This window comes from Diadema antillarum, unplaced genomic scaffold (genome assembly GCF_040938485.1).
Source record: "Diadema antillarum isolate AM-2024a unplaced genomic scaffold, OU_Dant_1.0 seq00000187_RagTag, whole genome shotgun sequence".
In the NCBI taxonomy this organism is placed as follows: domain Eukaryota; kingdom Metazoa; phylum Echinodermata; class Echinoidea; order Diadematoida; family Diadematidae; genus Diadema; species Diadema antillarum.
The window spans coordinates 750,213-770,628 of NW_027271251.1; the positions used below are offsets into that span (position 1 = coordinate 750,213).

A 20,416-nucleotide genomic window follows, 5' to 3' on the forward strand; every position below is an offset into this window, starting at 1 on the left:
ATGAATATACATGTTCACGACGGACTAAGACAAGCACATCCTTGAAAAGGCAGCTGCATGCTTTAGCCAGCCTTTTCATGCAGCCCTACATACCTTCCAACCATTGCTTTCTCCACGTATGAAGCATACGGCATAAATATCATCTCACTAGCAGAGTAAAGGAGGTTAGTAGGGCAAAAATTATACATTCACAGATTAGTGCATATCAGACTTTATATCATTCCAACTTTTAACTCTTTATTGTAATGACAAATTTCAAAGTAATAACTCTCATTTACAACTGCAGTTCTTATTATTTTTCTTTCTGACAAGCTATGGTTTTGAATGCAAACTGAATTTGCCATGAAGTAATATACAGCATATACTTTTGATAGTTTAACTATATTGCTTCCACAAAGGTAAATATGATTTTGTTGATTTCTTTTTAGTTGGCATGAAAGCCTTATTACTAAAAAGCAATTCTGTTTACGTCTAGACAAGACATTGCATCATATCCATGCTCTGATTGGTGCGTGTTAGAACTGAACTTGCATCACTTTTACAGATGATTTTATCATCACTGGCATATCATATTCAATGAGAGCTGGAAAACATGTTTTCTCAATCATTGAAGGGGTATACTTGGAATGCAAGAAAAAAAAAAAAAACCTCCTATAAAAACAGCAAACTTGTATGCAGCGTGCCTCAAATACCACACACTCATATCAAATATGCAACATGCTCTTTGCATGACGGATGTGATCACAGGAATACATATGAATACATCATTCCTTTTGTTTCTTCCAAAGTGCCATAAGTGTGACAACTTTTGAGATGGTTACTGTAAAAGTGGATATTTTCGCACTCGGCAGGGTAAGAAGAGTTTCGCGTGTTTTTAATTCCGCGAAATCAAGACATCAACTACTGGAACATATGGCAGGCAAAAATATTCGCGTGCTTTTATTTTCGCGCTAGCTTCTGGTTGCGCGAAATGCGCGAAAATTTCAACACCGCAAAAATTTCAACACTGCGAAAATTTCCACTCTTACAGTATTAGATTTCCCACTGCCATGCAACTCAATATGGAAGCCTCCACGACTATGGATAAACCCTATGATTCTGACAGATTTGGCTGCTACCTGATACAGCACTTCCTAGCAAATAACTGTTGGCTATCATCCCCCAAATTCAAAGCTGACTAAAGACATGTACTGCTATATGTAATTTGTTCTGACACAAAGGTCAGCGCTCTTGTTGTGTAGAACTACAGCTGTACATGTAAGTGACTCATCATGAGTACAATCTGTTAATGCCTGCTTATCCCACTCTCCTGTGGGGTTAGACATTTCCTTTCCTTTTCGTTTTTTGAATGAAAATTTAAAAATCAGCTTCCTTGATAGATGTACTGGCAGTTGATGGTTCGGTGCTACAAGAGTTAGATAACAGGTGGATAACAGTCAGGTAGTTTGAAACATAAATCGAGCTCCGTACAGGCTTGCCTTTGGCCACTCTGACATCACATATTGATTTTAGAACTTTGCTGACACACTCGCTGTCTTTTCATTTTACACCATATATGATGCTATCTCCACATACATTTCTTTACTTTTTCTGTTGAGTCACAATAAAACATATCGAAGATTTCTTAGATGACCCCACATAACATGAATCCTCCCCACTTACTGTAATTAACTGCCTGCAATGCAGACATTCCATATGCACAAAAATTACAATTCAACCACAGCTTACAGCAATAAGCCCCATTCCACACAAAGTTAATAGCGAACACAGACACTTAAAAAATGTCTGCATCACATTTCAGTTTGTCACACAACTATCATTCTCTTCTAGTGTAGTGATCACAAAAAGATGTTGTGAAGCATTTTAGGAAGTATTATCACTAACTTGTAAAAACTGCAAAAACATCAAGATAAAAGATTTCACCAAGCACCAACAAGAAAACAATGTAAGTTCTGTAACTAAAGTAGAAATGTACTGAGATGCTATTTTTCACTCTAATGTCTGCTGTACAAGTAACCACTCAATAGTGTATATATGCCCTTGTCGTTTAGTGGCCATGGTCATATAGTCATTTGGCAGACAGCCGTAAGTGACATCATGTGTCAAGGATTCATAATGGCCTCCTGTCATGGGGGTTTGCATAGCTGGGAGATCTTACATGGCAGAGATTCCTGGAGGTTAATCCTGGCAATCCTAAAAAGGGAGTAGTGTCAAACCCTCTCACTCTCACTCTCTCTATCTCTTCATAATTTTTCCTTTAATCTACATGCCCTTCCTGCCTTGACACTATACAGCGTATATTTCTCTTCTAATATCTCTTTATATATCTCTCTCTCCCTCTCTCTCCATAATTTTCCATTATGTCCATCTGACCTTGATGCTAGATCTCCTTCTCTCTCAATATCTCTTCTTATAACCCTCTCTCTCAATATATCTTCTTATATCCCTCTCTCTCAGTATATCTTCTTATATCCCATTCTCTCTCAGTATATCTTCTTATATCCCTCTCTCTCAGTATATCTTCTTATATCCCTCTCTCTCAATATCTCTTCTTATATCCCTCTCTCTCAATATCTCTTCTTATATCCCTCTCTCTCAATATATCTTCTTACATCCCTCTCTCTCAATATCTCTTCTTATATCCCTCTCTCTCAGTCTATCTTCTTATATCCCTCTCTCATCCCCCCCCCCCCACTTCCTCCTTCACATCTTACCTTGAGACCATCTCTTTTTCCCTGGTAGACGACCCCCCTGACCTGCCGGCCTGTGGGGCATTGGGGTCAGCCACAAAGTACGAGCTGTGTGCCTGGAAGTACTTCTCAATCAGAGGTAGAACAACCTGGAAGAAAGACACGGTCACATGACAGTTGTTTCAACAGCAAATCAAAACACATGATCCTCAAAAGTACATTAAAAATCACATGATGGTTAACTAAAGGTCTATCTCATATCGTCGCTGGGGCGATAAGACCTCGTATCTACAAAATGTCAAATGTTCAGGAGAGCCAAAAAACATGGCGGCCAAAGCACTGTGGCGAATGGGATAGCCTTTCCTTTGACATGCCGTGGTGGCTTCATTTTTGGAGTAAGACAGTTGGGATTTGGACAGGACATCACTTAACCCATTATTTGACCATTAATCCAAAAAACTCATTTTCACCAAAATTGCAGATACAAGGTCTTATCACCCCAGCGACGATATGCTATTAATCAAATGGAACACGCATGAGTCTTGATCTCATCTGCAGAAACACTGGCTTACTCAGCAGGGATCTTAAATGATCTTATTTTTTCGTTAATGAATACATGTACTTACATTGTATGGATTTTAAAGGGTGTGTATAGTTCTGGTCGGGATGAGGATTTAGCTTTTAACGTTTTGTGAGATATTCGGAAACCACTCTATGAGATGTCAAAGAGCATGCAATTCTGAGGGGTATCAAAAGTTTATTCGATGAAAATCGGTTTTGAAATGTCTGAGATATTAAAAAACAAGGTGAAACAAAGAGATCCCAATAAAGGTGGGGCATGTCGCCTTATATTATTATCACTTTTTTTGATATCTCAGCCATTTGAAAACCAATTTTCATGAAATAAACGATGAATCCTTCTTAAAATCACATGCTCTTTCATATTTGATAAGAGGTTTCTCATTATCTCACTTAGGAATGTTCAAAAGATGAATCCCCACCCCAACCACTACTGTACAGTCCCTTTAAGACAAAATTCTCTAGCTAGGTGATACTGTAAATAGAAGGTACCTTAATACACGCATCTAGAATAAAATGTGCTGTGTAAGATTCCACATGGAGTGACTAGTGGCTTACAAAGTTCCCAAACAAAATGTGCCTTGTATAATCGCTTGTAGTATGAAATATTTCTGCCTCACTATTAAAAGTAAGAGAATGATAGATAATGACTGGCAAAGACTCAGATCTCCAAACATATAAAAGTTGAATATGTCCCTTTATCCAGGGTTCAACATTAGCAGTGGCCCAATGGCCCGGGTCCACTAAAAATTGATGTGGGGCCACTTATTTTCCAAAATGGCTATCTTTCAGTGGCAAGATTGGTAGCTACATGTAAGATTCAAAATGATTTCTTACATTTCCTTTCATTTTGGGCCATGACATTTCTTTTTCAGGCCACCACTATGTCAAATTCAAAGATTTTAGTGCCCCTGCTTTATCATTATATCCATCAACAGACTTCTACGATGGCAAACTCTTAGAGAAAAATAAGGGTAAGTGGTCACCTCCAGGTGATTAAGTATTTAGATAGTGTACATTTTGGTGTTCACTCCATTCCATTGCTTACTTTGGCAAAGAACTTGTACCCTCTGTCATCTCGTCCTTCCTTCTTTGACCTAAAGGCTGAAATATGAAAGAAGAAAAAGCAAAAATATATGAAAATACACTTTATTGATTACTTGTCATTTTCATCATATGGCTTCAAAAAGTGGGTGAATGCATATCATCGCTAGGGTGATGAGACCTTGTATCTCAAATTTTGTTGAAGATTACTTTCTTAGATTAATGGCCTTATAATCAGATAAGTGATGTCCTGTCTTGACTTTTTGCAAGATGATTAAAAACCACTTATGAAACATTAAAGAGCATACAATTCTAAAAGGAATTGAAAGTTTATTTCATGAAAATTGATTTTGAAATGGCTGAGATATCAAAAAACAAAGTAAAACAAAGTGGTCCTAATAAGGTGGGTCCAACCTTATACTGGGACCTCTTTGTTTTGGTTATCTCAGCCATTTCAAATCAAATTTCATCAAATAAACTAAATGTCTTTCAGTTCCTCATAGAATTGAATGCTCCTTAATATTTCCTGAGAGGTTTTTCATTATCTCACAGACAAAAAGCTGGAAACCTGAAGCCACATCTTAACCAAAACTATACTATCCCTTTCAGAGGCTTTGAAAAGTTTGCTACCAAAATGACAATCTTATGAGAAAGAAAGGGTTAAAAAAAAAGAAAAACAATTTTTTACACTCTACCTCATATACTACTAACAGTGAATATTAAAAGCTATACAATAAGAGATATAGCATGAAATCACAAAACTGTGATTTTTGAGCCCTGATGAGTTAAATGCATCATCATCTATTCTCACCATCTTGGTTCCTCCTCATGGGTTTGAGGTTAGCCTGGGATTTGTCAACGTAGTGGAGCAGCTTGTCCAGCAGGTTGAAAGCAAACCGCTTCTCAATGGTGCTGTGGCCCCGGATGATGCCATCAGCATCCATGGACAGGCTGTGCCTACACAGGGTCAAAGGTCATGTGAAATCTTTCATCATTTCTTCTTCTTCTTTTTTTTTTTTGGGGGGGGGGGAGTTTCCTGCATACCTCCATTATTTTTATACTGCACATAAATATTCTTCAGCTATCATCTGTTGTCAATCTGGTATTCCTCCTTTCTTCTTTTACTGTGCAGTTTCTCTTTTGTGTATACTCATAAAAATGGTGTATGACCTCAAATTCGTTTATTTCACATAGTGACTGCAATTACCTTTGTGACTTGCTAAACAGTTAACCTAGTGGGCTGTTGCCAAATTTAAGAGCAATGCAAGTTACAATTACTAAAAAAAAGTCTCATTTCTTGGTGTCTTTTGATATTTTAGATGAAGATTTCTCAATTTAGTGTAAACTGCAAGTGTGATTGGTTCCATAATCCAGTCTCAGTAGTTCTGAGATCAACTCATGTCTTTTTTTACAAAGTTCAGCTGAAGAGCACGAAACAGACATGCAAAACATTTTATTCTTTAGTCCCTCATCTGATCCACATGGAGTCTAATGGGTTAATGCAAATATATCAGTATAATCATGGCAACTCTGTGGATCATATCTGTAAAGAGACCATTTCATATTTTGACTCATGTAAGGCTCATCGTGACACAGCATAAGCATTCATGCATAAAGTGCATTGCTCATGCACTAAAACAAAACAAATGAAACATGCAGTAAATCTTTCGAGTCGAAATGCAGAACAAGTAAAGTAACATGCAAGATAAAACGTCTCTGTAACATGCAGAGATATGCATTAGGAGAAATCCCTCACAGATCCACGATATATGGTGCACATGTACATACAGTGAGACAGAAATAAGATACTGTAAAACGAGGAATGTTCGCGTGCATTTAAATTTCGCGAATTTCACGAGCGCCAAGATTCGCGAAATTAAAATGCACACAAAAGTTCTTGTCTACACTATATGCACTGAATGCCAGTGCAGTTCGCGAAAATTTCATGCCGCAACAAAGGCCGTTGGCTCCAATTTGCGAAAATTTCACTCCGCGAATATATCATGTTTTACAGTAGTGTCGAGTTGATATTCCACAGGAGTAAATTTTACCCACAGCAAGAACAAAGTATACACTCGGTGTATCAGCATACATGTACATATACAAACATATACATGTAGCACTGCCAATGCTTAGCCAGGACTTACATAAAAAAAGAATACCATGCATACAAGACAACATAATGATAAAATATCTCTCTCTCTCTGAAAATGAGCAACAAGTATCCAGATAACCAAATAATTCAAAATCAAATAAAACAATACACACACCTTCCACTCAGTATAAAGAAGAAGTGGAGACAAAACAGAAACAATTTTGAGAGTTACATCACTGAAGTGAGGGATTTCAGTTCACCAACAGCTCCAACGCCATACAAAAACAAAAACTAACAAACAGATTCTGTATGTCAGTGTACATATAACCACTACATGAATAACAACATCATCTAGACAGTGATATTAAAGAGAAAGGCCATTGACACTACAATGTACATTATGCACCTAATCTAGATGGTAGGCATTGGTTGCTCAATCTCTTCTAGCTTTGGTTTAATTTGTTTGTACCCTTTTTTCTTAAGCAGCTACACTTGAAGAAACTACAGGGACAATGACAATACACAAAGTCCCCCCAAAAAGATACTCAAACAGGATGTGATTGTAAATTTTCCAAAAAGGGCATATTTTATATGCTTCTGAGTGGTTTTGTAACATTCTTACATAGTACTAGGTAGACATTTGAGGAACAACAAACTACCAGTAGCTGCAATAGATTAAGCCCTTTCCAATGGATTCCACATGCATTTTCTCAGAATTTTACATGAAATGCAGAACAAGCAAGACACTGTTCATCAGATGAACTTAGAAGTGAGCACGACTCACATCAAGTTCAAGTTTCAAGTTTGTGAAACATTTATTTTCCATCTTTTTCATGTAAGAAATCACATGCATGAAATTATTCTACAGGAAGGCAGAACCTCAAAAAAGCAGAGCTTGTGGTGAGCTGCCTTACAAAATACATTACATCACAAACACAAACACAAAAAACAAACAAAAACATAATAATAGTTCCCATGGCAATATTGAAATGAGATATGCCTCAAAGGGAGATATTGTAGTCTAACAGAGAGGCAACAGTGAGTATGAAAATATGTGATGAGCTACAGGCTATGGCAAATGTTGCATATACCTGAATTATAATGACACATGCCACCAATGTATCACTTCAACGTTGTATTCATCCTCAAATTGCATACAAAGAGTGAATGAATTATACACACCTCTTTGTCTGACTCAAAATTCAGGTGATCAAACATGTGTTTATAGCATACAGAACAAATGCAACTTAACTTTAACTTGTAAAACTTCAATTTGCATGCCATGAAATAACTGACTGAAATTCTGCACACTACTGACAATGGACACTACAAATTTTGCACAAGTGAAATGACTTCAAACTGACAGTAAGGAAAGTATAACTACTAAGTAATGGGAACCAAATGCACCATTAGTCTTGAATGACCTCAGATTTACTGCCAGAAACGGGCAAAATTACAAATTTACACATGTACAATCACTGCAGACAATTCCATGCAGTACGCACAGGCCAGATAGACAAATAAAACAACAACAAATTCTTCTTGACTTTTACCTTTTCTTGGCTTCCTCCTCTTCACTGTTTAATCAATATAAATATAACAAATACTGGAATTTCATAAATTTTCTTTCACACTTTTGGGTGGTATGATTCATCCAGAATGGCAGAATATTCATGATATTTAAAGACCATGATTACACATACACATGAAACTTATAAACACCCTTTGTCATGTCATTATCAGAATAAGAACTTTTCTCAGTGGATGAACCTATTAGATGTTTAAATTCCATTCATATAGAAGGCATTTCTCGTCTCACATGGAATGTTTGATATCTTGTAAAGTCAACCATTGTGACAGGAACAGAAAACAATGACCATGAAGTTTCCAAAATTAGACATCAAAGTTATGGCACTGTGATGTTAAACAGAACCAAAACAAATCGATGCCCAAAACCTAGAACCACATTCCACCAGGAAAACAAAATATGACAACCATGAAATAAATATTATTGTAATATGTCACAGTGAATGAAGAAAAATGGCTACTAATTCCAGTCCCCAATGTGTTTACAGACACATCTAGATACAATGGATCATTTCATTCTCTGCAAATGGTGTTTGAATCTTACCTTTGTAGCCGGTAGCCATTGACTTGCAGGAACTTGAGGAGAGCATTAGCCATATCCCGGTCCTTCTTCTTCTCGCTGTCGGTCAGGATGTCAAAGGGTACCAGCTGTGGATGACAGCCCTTTCCTGCCACACGGACAACAAAATGACAACATGGAAGATGTGCATTTGATATGCAAGTTCCATCTGCTCCCCTGCCTCTGGTGCCTCCAATATCCGTGGTGCACAAGGGCATATACATTTCTGGCAACATCTCAAAATGAACAAGCTTTATAATAGACATACATTGTAACTCTGTGGTATATACATTAATCTATTCAAAAGAGCCTTGAATCCTGTTTGTGTACTTCACTGGCAAATCTGAGTGTGGGATACAATTTAGAGTGCATTCTAATCATTCATACAAATTTCAACAGAAAAAATGTACAAAAGCATTATGAAGACACTAACACTAGGTTAGTCTCTCACAATTAAACAAAGTAAACTCTCAATCAAAGATATTTCCAATAAAGTCTACAGTTTTAGCAACCATAAGGAAGTTCATTGCAACAATTTATACTGTCATTCTAACTTCTTTGAGAGCACTGATATTGCTCTGTTTTATTCATAAGAGGCAAATACTGAACTTTATGGTCAGCAGAATTGTATAATGTGTTAAGAATTGGCAAAATTGATTTTGATCACAAGAGGCTACTGCAAAGAGAGCTATTAAAGCAAAGCAAATCAAGGAGTTTGTACACACTGACATATTGCGCTGCCCCCTTGCACAGATTTGAAATTAACTCACAAATTTCAGGGCTATATGCATGAAATGCACTGTAGTTTTATGGGTATTGGCAAAGGACATTATGTTTGTTACAGAAAACCAAAATAGTCTTACAAATTATAAAATGGCAGTTTTTCAGAGCGGCTTTTCAATATCCAAAACAGTTTCCATAAAAAGTCCAAAAGACACTTCATCTGTCTGACTAAACATATTAAAATGTGATCACAAACCTCTTATTTCCATGTCTGTCTTGGTCTTCTTTGCCCACACGTCGTGTAAGTTCTCTGCTAGCCGTTCAGCCATATTCTGCATTCACAATACAGCACAAAGTAAAGGCATTTGTGCAACATGTCACATTGAACTTCGGAATTCATGTATGTGATTGGTTCATCATTCAATTTCAAATCTTGGTTTTCAATTTGACCCATGATCCAAATTAAATCCCAGTCTGAATTCAAACTGTACAGGAGTATTTTGGTACATGACAGGGATATCCCTGATATGACAACACAACAGTGATGACACTGACCAATCTGCAAACACCCTCATGAAAATATAGGACTCACTTCATTATTTTCTTCCTCCTCCTTCTACTCTTATCATCCTCCTCCTCCTCCTCATCACCACCACCACCACCAAAAATTTTCTCTTCACCATCATCCTCATCCATGCCATCACTGTCATCATCACCATCCTCCTCCTCCTCATCCTCTCCTTCCTCCTACTCCTCCTCTTCCTCCTTCTCCTCATCATCATCACCATCATTATCATCATCATCATCATCATCACCATCATCATCCTCATCCTCATTTAAATGTGGCCAAGAACGACCTCCTGGGCACATATGGATAGATGGTGACAGACACCAAAGTCCATGCTTACCTGCATCTCTCTGGTGAGGGTGATGTTAGACATGTCAATGGGTCTGGGGTTGTACCCATGGGGGGACTCCATTGCACCCTGCATGAGATGAACAACAAAAAGTAGAGTATGCTGTCAATGATCATTATTGACAACATTTGGCTGCATAAAATTGCCAGACTCATAGCCAACACGTTGACACAAAAACTAACAAAATCACAGAAGGTGAATCTGTACTTGATCACATCTCTTTATGACACTGTTAGGAAGCAAAAACTACAGGAGCAAACATGCCTGTCTCATTTCTAGACAACTTAAAATCTGCTTCACTCACATTTCAAAATTTGCTACAACTAAACATTACTGTCTGTGCCTACATTGTGAGATACATTTGTATCAAACCAATACTCCAGTGGAGATTTCAATAAAATCATTCTTATGTATCTACCAGTCCAAATTACAAAATAAATGTCTCATGTGAGCATCACTCAGCAGATAACCTTTAGACAAACACATAAGGTAAATCCAGCTTCTTTTAACACCATTCTTGCCTCTAGAGGCACATGAGTTTCACTAACCAGACTTGCTTTAGACAGCCTCCTAGGTCTGTGAGCCTGTGAATGCTGCTCTGAAGCCTTGCTCCTCTCAATGGCCCAGCCCCAGGCTAGCAGGGACTTGATGCTCTCTCTCACTGGATCACGGTACGAGTCCTTTTCCTGGGGAAGGCAACACATTGTAATCAATCAATAAATCCAGCTTTTTACCGTCAAATAAAAAAATCAGTCACCAAAATCATCTCTGTACAGGTGCTCATACTATTCAAAATGTGTAGTGAAACAAAAGCAGCATACTCAATCTGGGTGAAAAGACTTTTAACAACCAAAAAAAACAACAACTATATATAAATGCCTTCACAAACAAATATTTCAAAATGGTGACAGTTACCACTGAGATACACAGAATGAAAGATAAATAACTCTTTCTGTATTACATGCAATCATAGCATTTTCTAGTCGTCAAAGTTACCTTTGATATGAGTGTCTTGTATGGTCTGAGGAGACAGGATTCCTTCATGGCACTGTTCTCTGTCTCACCATGGGTCCAGCCATTGTCAAACTATAATTTACACACACATTTTTAAAAAAGCACTGTTGTAAGAAGAACATTCAAGACATATGGGAAGATGTTTAATGTGATGTTCTTCATTTGCAGATACAATCCAGTGTAAGAAATGATCACTAATACAGAATGCATAGGTTGAACATAATGCAAAAGAAGCAATGAAGGAAAATAAAATTCACAGAATTGCATAGTGTGGTGCTATATTTGTGGTAAGATGGTGAAATTGAAAGAGGTAAGGGAGTATCATAAACCAATGTAGCAAATTCCGGGGCAATATGTACATTGTTGCCAACCACTATTTCCTACGCAATCTCTCAGTTTTATGCCACGCAGCTGACTCTGTGTATACCTTTGGCAGAGGCTGCAGAATGGAGGAGGGGTAGGTAAAGGGGGTGGTGCATGCTTCTGGTGGGATCAAGGGGATGGTTCACTTTTGGTGAGGACTTTACCTTGTATTTTGCATCACCACAGTCTATTAATGGGGACAATAACCACAATGTTCACATACACCAGTCACATAAACCTACCATGGCGAGGGCCCAGCTGTCATGGAGATGCTCAGCAAACCTATCACTGAAGGAGAGCAGGTTTTCGTTCAGCAGGATTCTGGATGGGCAATAGAAAACACACAACACAGGATCTATATAATGATATGTGGATACTTTATCACACACAAACACACACATACACTCACAATAAATATTCCAGGGGCAGTAATGCATATTTGGTTTCATAATCCTCAGATGGTCTGAAATAGCATGATGTTCCTTCTAACCTCAAATATGAATGTGACATGTCATGCATCTTTAGTAAACAATCATGATAAAACATTGAACCAATGAACTTAATCTTTCAGTTTTATCTTGATATGATTAGAAGGATGAAGCTTTGAGTAGATACAAGGAAATCAAAAGGAAAGTTTTCCTTCAAAGCTGTGAGCTAATGTTTGGCAAAGTCTATTATGGTACATGTACTTAACAAAATCTTACAATGAAATTTGATGGCAACCATGATGATCTGCACATGCGTGATGCTAACCATCAAGAGGTTCCTACTTTGCCACATTTTATTTTTTTTTCCTAGCTCTGCTTCTTTTCTTACTTTTCAATAGCTCTGTTCACACGTACCATCATGGTTACGAAACTTACAGTTTGGTATCGTTGAATTTTCAAAACCACCACCCTCACATAATGACAATGCGGGTTCACACACATTTAGACTACACCGCTAACTTCGAGTGAATTATGACGTCGTGGTTAATATCGGAAGTAGCACATGTATACCCTTGGTGCACGCTTCAGATGAAACTCGCACAGGCCACGCCGGAAAATTGGTAGAGCCGCAAACCGCTACGCTAGCCTTACAGCTGATGAAGAACTCAGAGCTGACCCAGAAATGCACGGTGGAGGGAGAGGTCACGCTAAACTTTAAGTTTCGAAACTTCGAGGTTTGTTGTGTCTACACATCTGCTAACTTCAATGGAGACCCCCCACGGCTCATACAATTATCGCACTAACCTTAAGATTTTGTCGTGGTTTTGTAACTTGAAGTTAACTTGAAGTTACGAAACCACGAGTTGTTCACATGCACTCTAAACTTAGTTTCGAAACCACAAGTTAGTGAAACTTGAAGTTTAGGGCTATGCATGTGAACCCCACTAATGCTGCAGTGCTTTACACCTTCAATAAAAACATACCAACTACGTTGAATTGTAGCCCAATGAGAAAAATATGAAGTGAAACAAAGCTAGATGACAGTGCCCATTGGTGCATCATTATTGTAACGTACTTGCTTGTGTCCACAGGCTTTGGCTGGTAGATGCCATCGGCGTCAAAGCAGGACTCCCTGACGTAACTCTCATCATGATAAGACATGCTGTAGTCTGGTGGGAGGGCGCTGCCTATTGCAGTCAGACATGGCAGGGCACGGTCAAACAGCTCTTCATCATAGTCCTGTAGAGAGCAAATGCCACAAATGTCACGGCATCAAAAAATATCATTCAGGTAAAGATCAACCATAGACTATACTCCTCCTATGAAACAGTTGCTTTGTAATACAAGGAAAAGTAGAAATTACGCGGTGCGTAATATATGTCCCCGCCGGAAGTAGCATTTAGTAGCAAAATGTACAATATAGGTAAAAAGATCAAGGTCAAAGGTCAAAGAAGTCAAAGGTCAAAATTCTATGTAGAAGTTTTGAAGCCCTAACCTAGTGCCATCACATAAAGCAAATGGAATCGAAATCGGGTTAGAAATGGCGAAGGAGTAGCATTTGGTAGCAAAATGTACAATACAGGTCAAAAATCAAGGTCAGAGGTCAAAGAAGTCAAAGGTCAAAATTCTGTGTAGAAGTTTTGAAGCCCTCACCTAGTGCCATCACTTAAAGCAAACGGAATTGAAATCGGGTTACAAATGGTGAAGGAGTAGCATTTTGTAGCAAAATGTACAATATAGGTCAAAAATCGAGGTCAAAGGTCAAAGAAGTCAAATGTCAAAATTCTGTGTAGAAGTTTTGAAGCCCTCACCTAGTGCCATCACATAAAGCAAACGGAATCGAAATCGGGTTAGAAATGGCGAAGGAGTAGCATTTTGTAGCCAATGTACAATATAGGTCAAAAATCAAGGTCAAAGGTCAAAGAAGTCAAAGGTCAAAATTCTGTGTAGAAGTTTTGAAGCCCTCACCTAGTGCCATCATATAAAGCAAACGGAAGCAAAATCGGGTTAGAAATGGCGAAGGAGTAGCATTTTGAAGCAAAATGTACAATATAGGTCAAAAATCAAGGTCAAAGGTCAAAGAAGTCAAAGGTCAAAATTCTGTGTAGAAGTTTTGAAGCCCTCACCTAGTGCCATCATATAAAGCAAACGGAAGCAAAATCGGGTTAGAAATGGCGAAGGAGTAGCATTTTGAAGCAAAATGTACAATATAGGTCAAAGGTCAAGGTCAAAGGTCACAACTGAAATTCTGTGTAGAAGTTTTGAAGCTCCCATGTAGTGCTATCATATAAAGCAAACAGAATCAAAATCGGGTTAGAAATGGCGAAGGAGTAGCATTTTGAAGCAAAATGTACAATATAGGTCAAAGGTCAAGGTCAAAGGTCACAACTGAAATTCTGTGTAGAAGTTTCGAAGCTCCCATATAGTGCTATCATATAAAGCAAACAGAATCAAAATCGGGTAAGAAATGGCGAAGGAGTAGCATTTTGAACATTTTGATCACACACGGACGCACGGACGGACAGACACACGGACACACACACGTACGGAGCCCGTTTCATAGTCCCCTGCTCGAACTCGTTCGGCGGGGACAAAAATGGTGCATATCAATATAGGTCAATGGGCATGCTTGTTTCTGCTTGGCCATGAATACTGAAATATCTGTAAATGCACAAAAGACAATATATTTGAAACTTTTTTGTTTTCAAGAAAGTCAAAGTAATGTAGACATGAAATACACCTACAATGACAGATTAATACTCAACAGTTATACCAGTTAGTAGGACTGACTAATTGTATTTTGACTGCCAGCGTGGTTGACTTTTCTTTTTTACATTTAGTACAGATAATATGCAAATAGGAGTTTACCATATTTCTTCAGATGTATATTGTAGATATATTTGCACAATTGGTAGACTAAATACGTTTTTTTTTTTTAAAGAAAAGAAAAATGACTCCAGCAGTAACTGGCACTCTACTACCATAGGAACAAAGGTCCATGAATAGGAAAGGAAAAAAAAATCTCCCTTGAGAAATGAGTCAGCTGAAAAGCATAGCTCTTGACTGTACCTTGTCTGCCAAGGCATCAAAGAGACCAGTGAAGAGCATCATGGTAAGACGCTTCTCCTCATCATTGGCCGCCCCAAAGCTCCCCCATCCACCACTGCTGCCGTAGTAGGTGATGCATCGCTCGTAGTGCAGCTGAAGGATCTGCAATGTTTCACAGAGGCATGTTGATTTTGACACATGCAGGAAAGCATTTGATCAGTCATATATCTGTGATAAACATCACACATCTGTACATATCTACAGTGTAAATACTGTCCCTTCATGCACAGTATGGTGCCTTTGGAAAAGCAACTATTTTGCCAATGCACTTCTGGTCAGGAACAAATGTATTTAGGCAATATTTGATGTGCATTTGACTTGGTCCTGCTCTTGACACTTTTTTCTGATTACGTACACTTCTATGGACTGTGCCCTCCTTCATGGCCCTGTGAATAGTTTTCATCTAGTATACACTCCCTTCACTTCTGAGCTTTGATTACCAGGAATGGCAATTATGTAAATAGCCCCTACATACATATCCTAGCTTGGACACGCTTTGCAAAACTGACTAGAGCCCAAATTCAAGACTATAGAGGGGATTAGCTAAAGCATATTATGGAATATTTCTGATGCATTTCGATGTACACAGAATCACAGGACACTGTCTATGTGACGGTGTATGTGGGTCTGAACAGGCCATTACCTTGTTGAATTTCAATGTGCCTAAATAGTATATTAACCCGTTGAGGACGGTTTGATATTGCTACAACACACATTTCCCATAGACGCTTGCCCGAGTATACTCTGACTCGTCCTCAACGGGTTAAGCAGACCATGCCTACCTTCAAGGCTACGTAGGAGTATTCAGCTAGAACAGGAACATCGTTGATGAGCTTTCTCAGCAGCCGCTGCATCATAGAAGGCTTCAAGCTCCTGTAAGGGAGATAGACAGGAAAGTAGTAAGCTTGAGAAAGTCTACAAGCATTGATTACATTCATACCAGAGCAACTGCACTTGAATTCAAAGCAACAGTATGTATCTACACAGCTGAGACTGAACATAGTGATAATCCTCTATCAGTACTGCCACTGCACATGCGCGTAGAATCATGACCTAAATGCATAATACTAGATCAACACTGAACACTGTCAACTTGCTGTCAACCTGCGTTGAATAAATAGGTGTTATCATACATTTCTTATATACAAATTGCAAGACCAAAATGTCAGAAACGTCTGTACTTGGATATTCCCAGTTTTGGGGCTGGTGCCCTTGCCACTCACCTGGTTAAGGCAACAAGGAAATCAGCCACAGTGTCCCTCTGTCCCCTGGTCAGAGAGCGGCAGCTGGCCAGCCGGTAGACAGTGTGGAGGGTGGAGTCCAGCAGGGAGGCGTACTGGTCAGCGTCCTCAAACATCTCGCTGTGACGGGTCAGCAGCGGCAGAACGGAGTTGCAGAGATAGCGGTTGAGGGCGAGAGCCATGTCATGGTCGTGGGTTGTCGGCTAATGGGAACATGAAGAAAGAGTTTCTCTCAACACCTGCCACCGACTTTAAAAGTTTTAACTTCTGACACACTTCCATGGGATTTCAAACACAACATCTCTCTGGGCAGAACATAGGACTACAAACTTTCATGCCTCTATCCTTTCTGTCACATATACCATATCAGTGAGTTGAACCATGACACTTCCCTGTACAAAATATGACAGACTGACAGTGCCCTAGAATGACAATAATAAAAAAACCTACACAAATAATTAAACAGTTTCATTTATAGACCTGTAATTATGTAATACATTTTCAATTAATGCAAACCAGTCAGTTCTTCATACCCAGACGAAGACGACATGAGTCATCTATTATGAAAAATAAAGGAAAAGGACCATGAATGATTATGTGTGGCAAAATGAAACTATGTACAAATCGTAGATAAATTATGCAGAGTGCAGAACAACTCAAGACTGAGGACTATTAACCCGTTGAGGACGGACTGATTTTGCTTCAACACGCATTTCCCATAGACAGCTGCCTGAGTATACTTGGGCCTCGTCCTCAACAGGTTAAAGACTATTTCAAGCAAATATAGACCTAAAGCATCTAATTCAGGTAATCATTGACAGTGATACAAAATATGCTGCCTCCATATACCACATCCCCCCCAAAAAAACAACAACAAAAACCCAACAACAAACAAACAAACAGACAAACAAACAAAACCACAAACAAAGCAAAACAGAGAGCAAGTCATCTTCATGAAGCAGCATGTTATCTAGAATGGTAAGCCAGAAAGGATGATGATGTTGACTCACCGTATCCATGGTAGTGGCAGCCCTCAAGTCTGGCAGGAAGCCAACCTCTAGGAGCTGGAAGAAGAGGTCCTGGTTTTCAATGCCATACACTCTCTCCAGGAAGAGAAGCATGGCCTCCTTGTGCACTGGTGTCAGGCCCTTTAAGTCAGCTCCCAGTGGCTTGCCTGCTCCATCTGTATCAAGTCACACAAGAGTAAGATGATGTCACCACTCTTGTACATACATTGTAACACTGTGATTATTTTCAATACAGAGAGGGCAAATACATCTTATCCCTTTGCATTCAGTTTTCTTCATGACATACTCTGTGTCAGCAGCACTGTCTCATACTGATTAATTCCATTAAACTGTTGAGGACGGGCTGATTTTGCTACAACAACCATTTCCCATAGACAACTGCCCAAGTTTACTTGGGACTCATCCTCAACGGGTTAAACATGTAGGATAGAGAGAGGCTTTAAAAGATTGGGGAAACAATGAGAAGCTTGATGTGCTTTGAGACCACTCACCATCCTTCTTCTCATAGATCTTCTGAGGTGATGGCAGGACAAACTTGAGATTCAAGACTCCCACGAGGTCATCCAGTGGGACCAAGCTCTGCAGGATGGCCCGGATCCTCTGTGGCTCGGTCCGGCCCCGGGACAAGAGGTTCTCATCGGGAGCACATCGCCCAAGGAGGTCGATCAAGGTCGCGTAGAACGTCAAGATGGCACCACCGGTGTCGACATCGTCTTCATCCTCACTGGACTCTTCACCTTGCCTGGAGAAAAGGAGAAACATTGTGCCATGAATTCCTGTTAAGGTGTCAGGTTATATCTCATGCACCACATCAGATACTGTTTAAAAGCACTATAAAATCTTACATGAAATACCTCTCCTTTGTGAGAACAACCGAACCATTTCTATCCTGGATGTAATAATTCATTAATGAATAGACTGAAACTATGGCAAATTGATGATCTATGTTGTTCCTACTACTGTGGTAGATACAAGGTGTTCATGTCAAGCTGTTACAAATGTTCCTATTCAAAATGAATCTTTTAAGACGGTGAATCTGCATGACGTGCAAAGAGTACACTTTAACCTCAAAGTTGCAACATCTGCAAACACATACCGCAGGCCTACTCTTGCTACAGCCCGTGGTTGCATAACACCCCCTTACTCTACTGATGATGAAGGAACTCCCCCCCTTACCCTGCCGCATCTATTGGCCTGCTCTCTCCGTCCTCCTCACTGATAGCCATGGTTGGAGCTGAGATGAGGTAACCCTCCTCGGTGGTCTCTGAGAGGTCAATAGCCTCTTCCATTGCAGCCAGCAGGCCCTTCCCTTCCCCTCTCAGGGCGGGGCCAAGGCACTCTGGATGCCTGATCAGCATCCTCACAATCAGGTTGGCATTCTCTTCCACTGTCTCGCCTGGTTGGGAGTACAACACAAGGAACAGATGAGCTCCTCAAATAAGTTGGGCAGATAAATACATCAACTTCTCTCTTACGAGACATTGAAATCTCCAATGTTTTTTACTGCCAGCATAATGTCAGGAAATAATTACATGAGATCAGAGCTCATGACAAATGCAGTACAAAGGCATGCCCTGATGGTTAAATCAGACCAAGTTTAATCTACCCGTGGTCAGATTTGACACGAAGTAAACTATTCCTCTATGTTTGACATTTGAATTACTTGAATGGAATTTCTATTGACTGGTTTAGCACATTCATGTACATGAAATAATTCCTTTTACGTCGATGCATATTTTTTGTATATGTACATTGTACATCCATGCAATTCAACCTTTGGTCGCTAGTCAGATTTAAAAAAAGACTTTTTCAGTTAATTATTTCTATTGCTGGAAACAGACCAATTAAGAAAAGAAAAGGAGCAGTGGTCATATATTTATGTAATCGGGGCAAAATGTTGAAAATGATGTGCTTATGACTAATCATAGCCACAATAGGCCTACAACTGTACATACCATTGACCCAGACTGCATGCCTCATGAAGTCAAGGTAACGTTCACCATCCAGTGGATCCCATCCTGGTAGAGGCTTCTCCATGGTGCGTAGCCGGGCGTTGTCCTGCACCCCACAGCGAGACAGGAAGGTGATGACCTTTTCCAGGTGCTGCTCCCGTAAGGCGAGGGCCAGCTCGTTGTTGTCCATCAGCGAGGCCGCAGCCACGTCCAGCGGGCAGGAGCCTCGGAGTGAAGGGTAGGCTGCAGAGAGTCATCGCATGTAAAAGAGAGTAAGGAGGATGGAATACACGCAAGTTGAATGGTCTGAAAACTTAAAGAAGTCAAAGCCTCAAAGACAAAATATTCCCCAGGTTATGACTGCAGCAATGCCGGCAGAAGATCTCAACTGTAGTTGGTTCTTGTATGTACATTGCATTCTAATCGTCTACTTCTTCTTTGAAACTTAGGAAGATGAGGATAAAATGACTGTAAAGTAACTCCTGATATACCACAGAAAATTTACTCATAACAGAGATGTAACTGGCAAATATGAAAACTTTCTTTTCTTAATTTGCTGGATATGGATGTGCTAGAGATATCTATTTGACTTCTTAAGATTTACAGTGAAACTTTCACTTCAACATAGAAAATGTAACAGCCTTGAGAATGGAATATCAATACGCATAATAAAAATAATTTGTAAAACAAAATGTGAAGTGAGAGCAAACAAAACTAAATCAGAAAATCATAGAAAAATCAAAAATAGAACACACATGCTCAAAAAGTAATCAAAACATAAAAGCACACAATTTAAAATCCATGCATGCTTCTATCTACAAGGTGAAATTAGTATCAACACAACAGTGCAAAAGATAAGACTGGTACTCGGCAAACACATGAACAAAGCATATAATAAGTCCTGGTCATACTGGATACTGAATACACGGCCCAGGTCCCTTGGATTTTGGAAAATAAACAAAATGTTTAAGTCTGAGACTTTTTAAACAATACAGTACTGGCTATTTTTTTTTCCTTTTTTCATTCAAAGGACACATTTTCTGTGTCAGATTGAAAATAGTAAGCATAGCAAAGTTACAGACACGCAG

At 39.2% G+C, this 20,416-nt stretch overlaps 1 protein-coding gene across 1 annotated transcript in view; it reads right to left on the minus strand.

The window, feature by feature from the left end:
• Positions 1-20,416, minus strand: part of LOC139728602 (ryanodine receptor 2-like) — a 326,287-nt gene that overhangs the window by 104,184 nt on the left and 201,687 nt on the right. Inside the window, exons 57-73 of the mRNA XM_071639541.1 lie at positions 19,332-19,571; positions 18,553-18,772; positions 17,868-18,118; positions 17,359-17,531; positions 16,331-16,551; positions 15,890-15,980; positions 15,069-15,209; positions 13,075-13,238; positions 11,814-11,892; positions 11,191-11,280; positions 10,743-10,880; positions 10,186-10,263; positions 9,534-9,609; positions 8,540-8,663; positions 5,125-5,270; positions 4,318-4,373; positions 2,715-2,839 (exon numbers count right to left, since the gene is read on the minus strand). Of these exons, the coding sequence (XP_071495642.1) occupies positions 2,715-2,839; positions 4,318-4,373; positions 5,125-5,270; positions 8,540-8,663; positions 9,534-9,609; positions 10,186-10,263; positions 10,743-10,880; positions 11,191-11,280; positions 11,814-11,892; positions 13,075-13,238; positions 15,069-15,209; positions 15,890-15,980; positions 16,331-16,551; positions 17,359-17,531; positions 17,868-18,118; positions 18,553-18,772; positions 19,332-19,571 (2,413 nt within the window). The remainder of the gene's footprint in view (positions 1-2,714; positions 2,840-4,317; positions 4,374-5,124; positions 5,271-8,539; positions 8,664-9,533; positions 9,610-10,185; positions 10,264-10,742; positions 10,881-11,190; positions 11,281-11,813; positions 11,893-13,074; positions 13,239-15,068; positions 15,210-15,889; positions 15,981-16,330; positions 16,552-17,358; positions 17,532-17,867; positions 18,119-18,552; positions 18,773-19,331; positions 19,572-20,416) is intronic.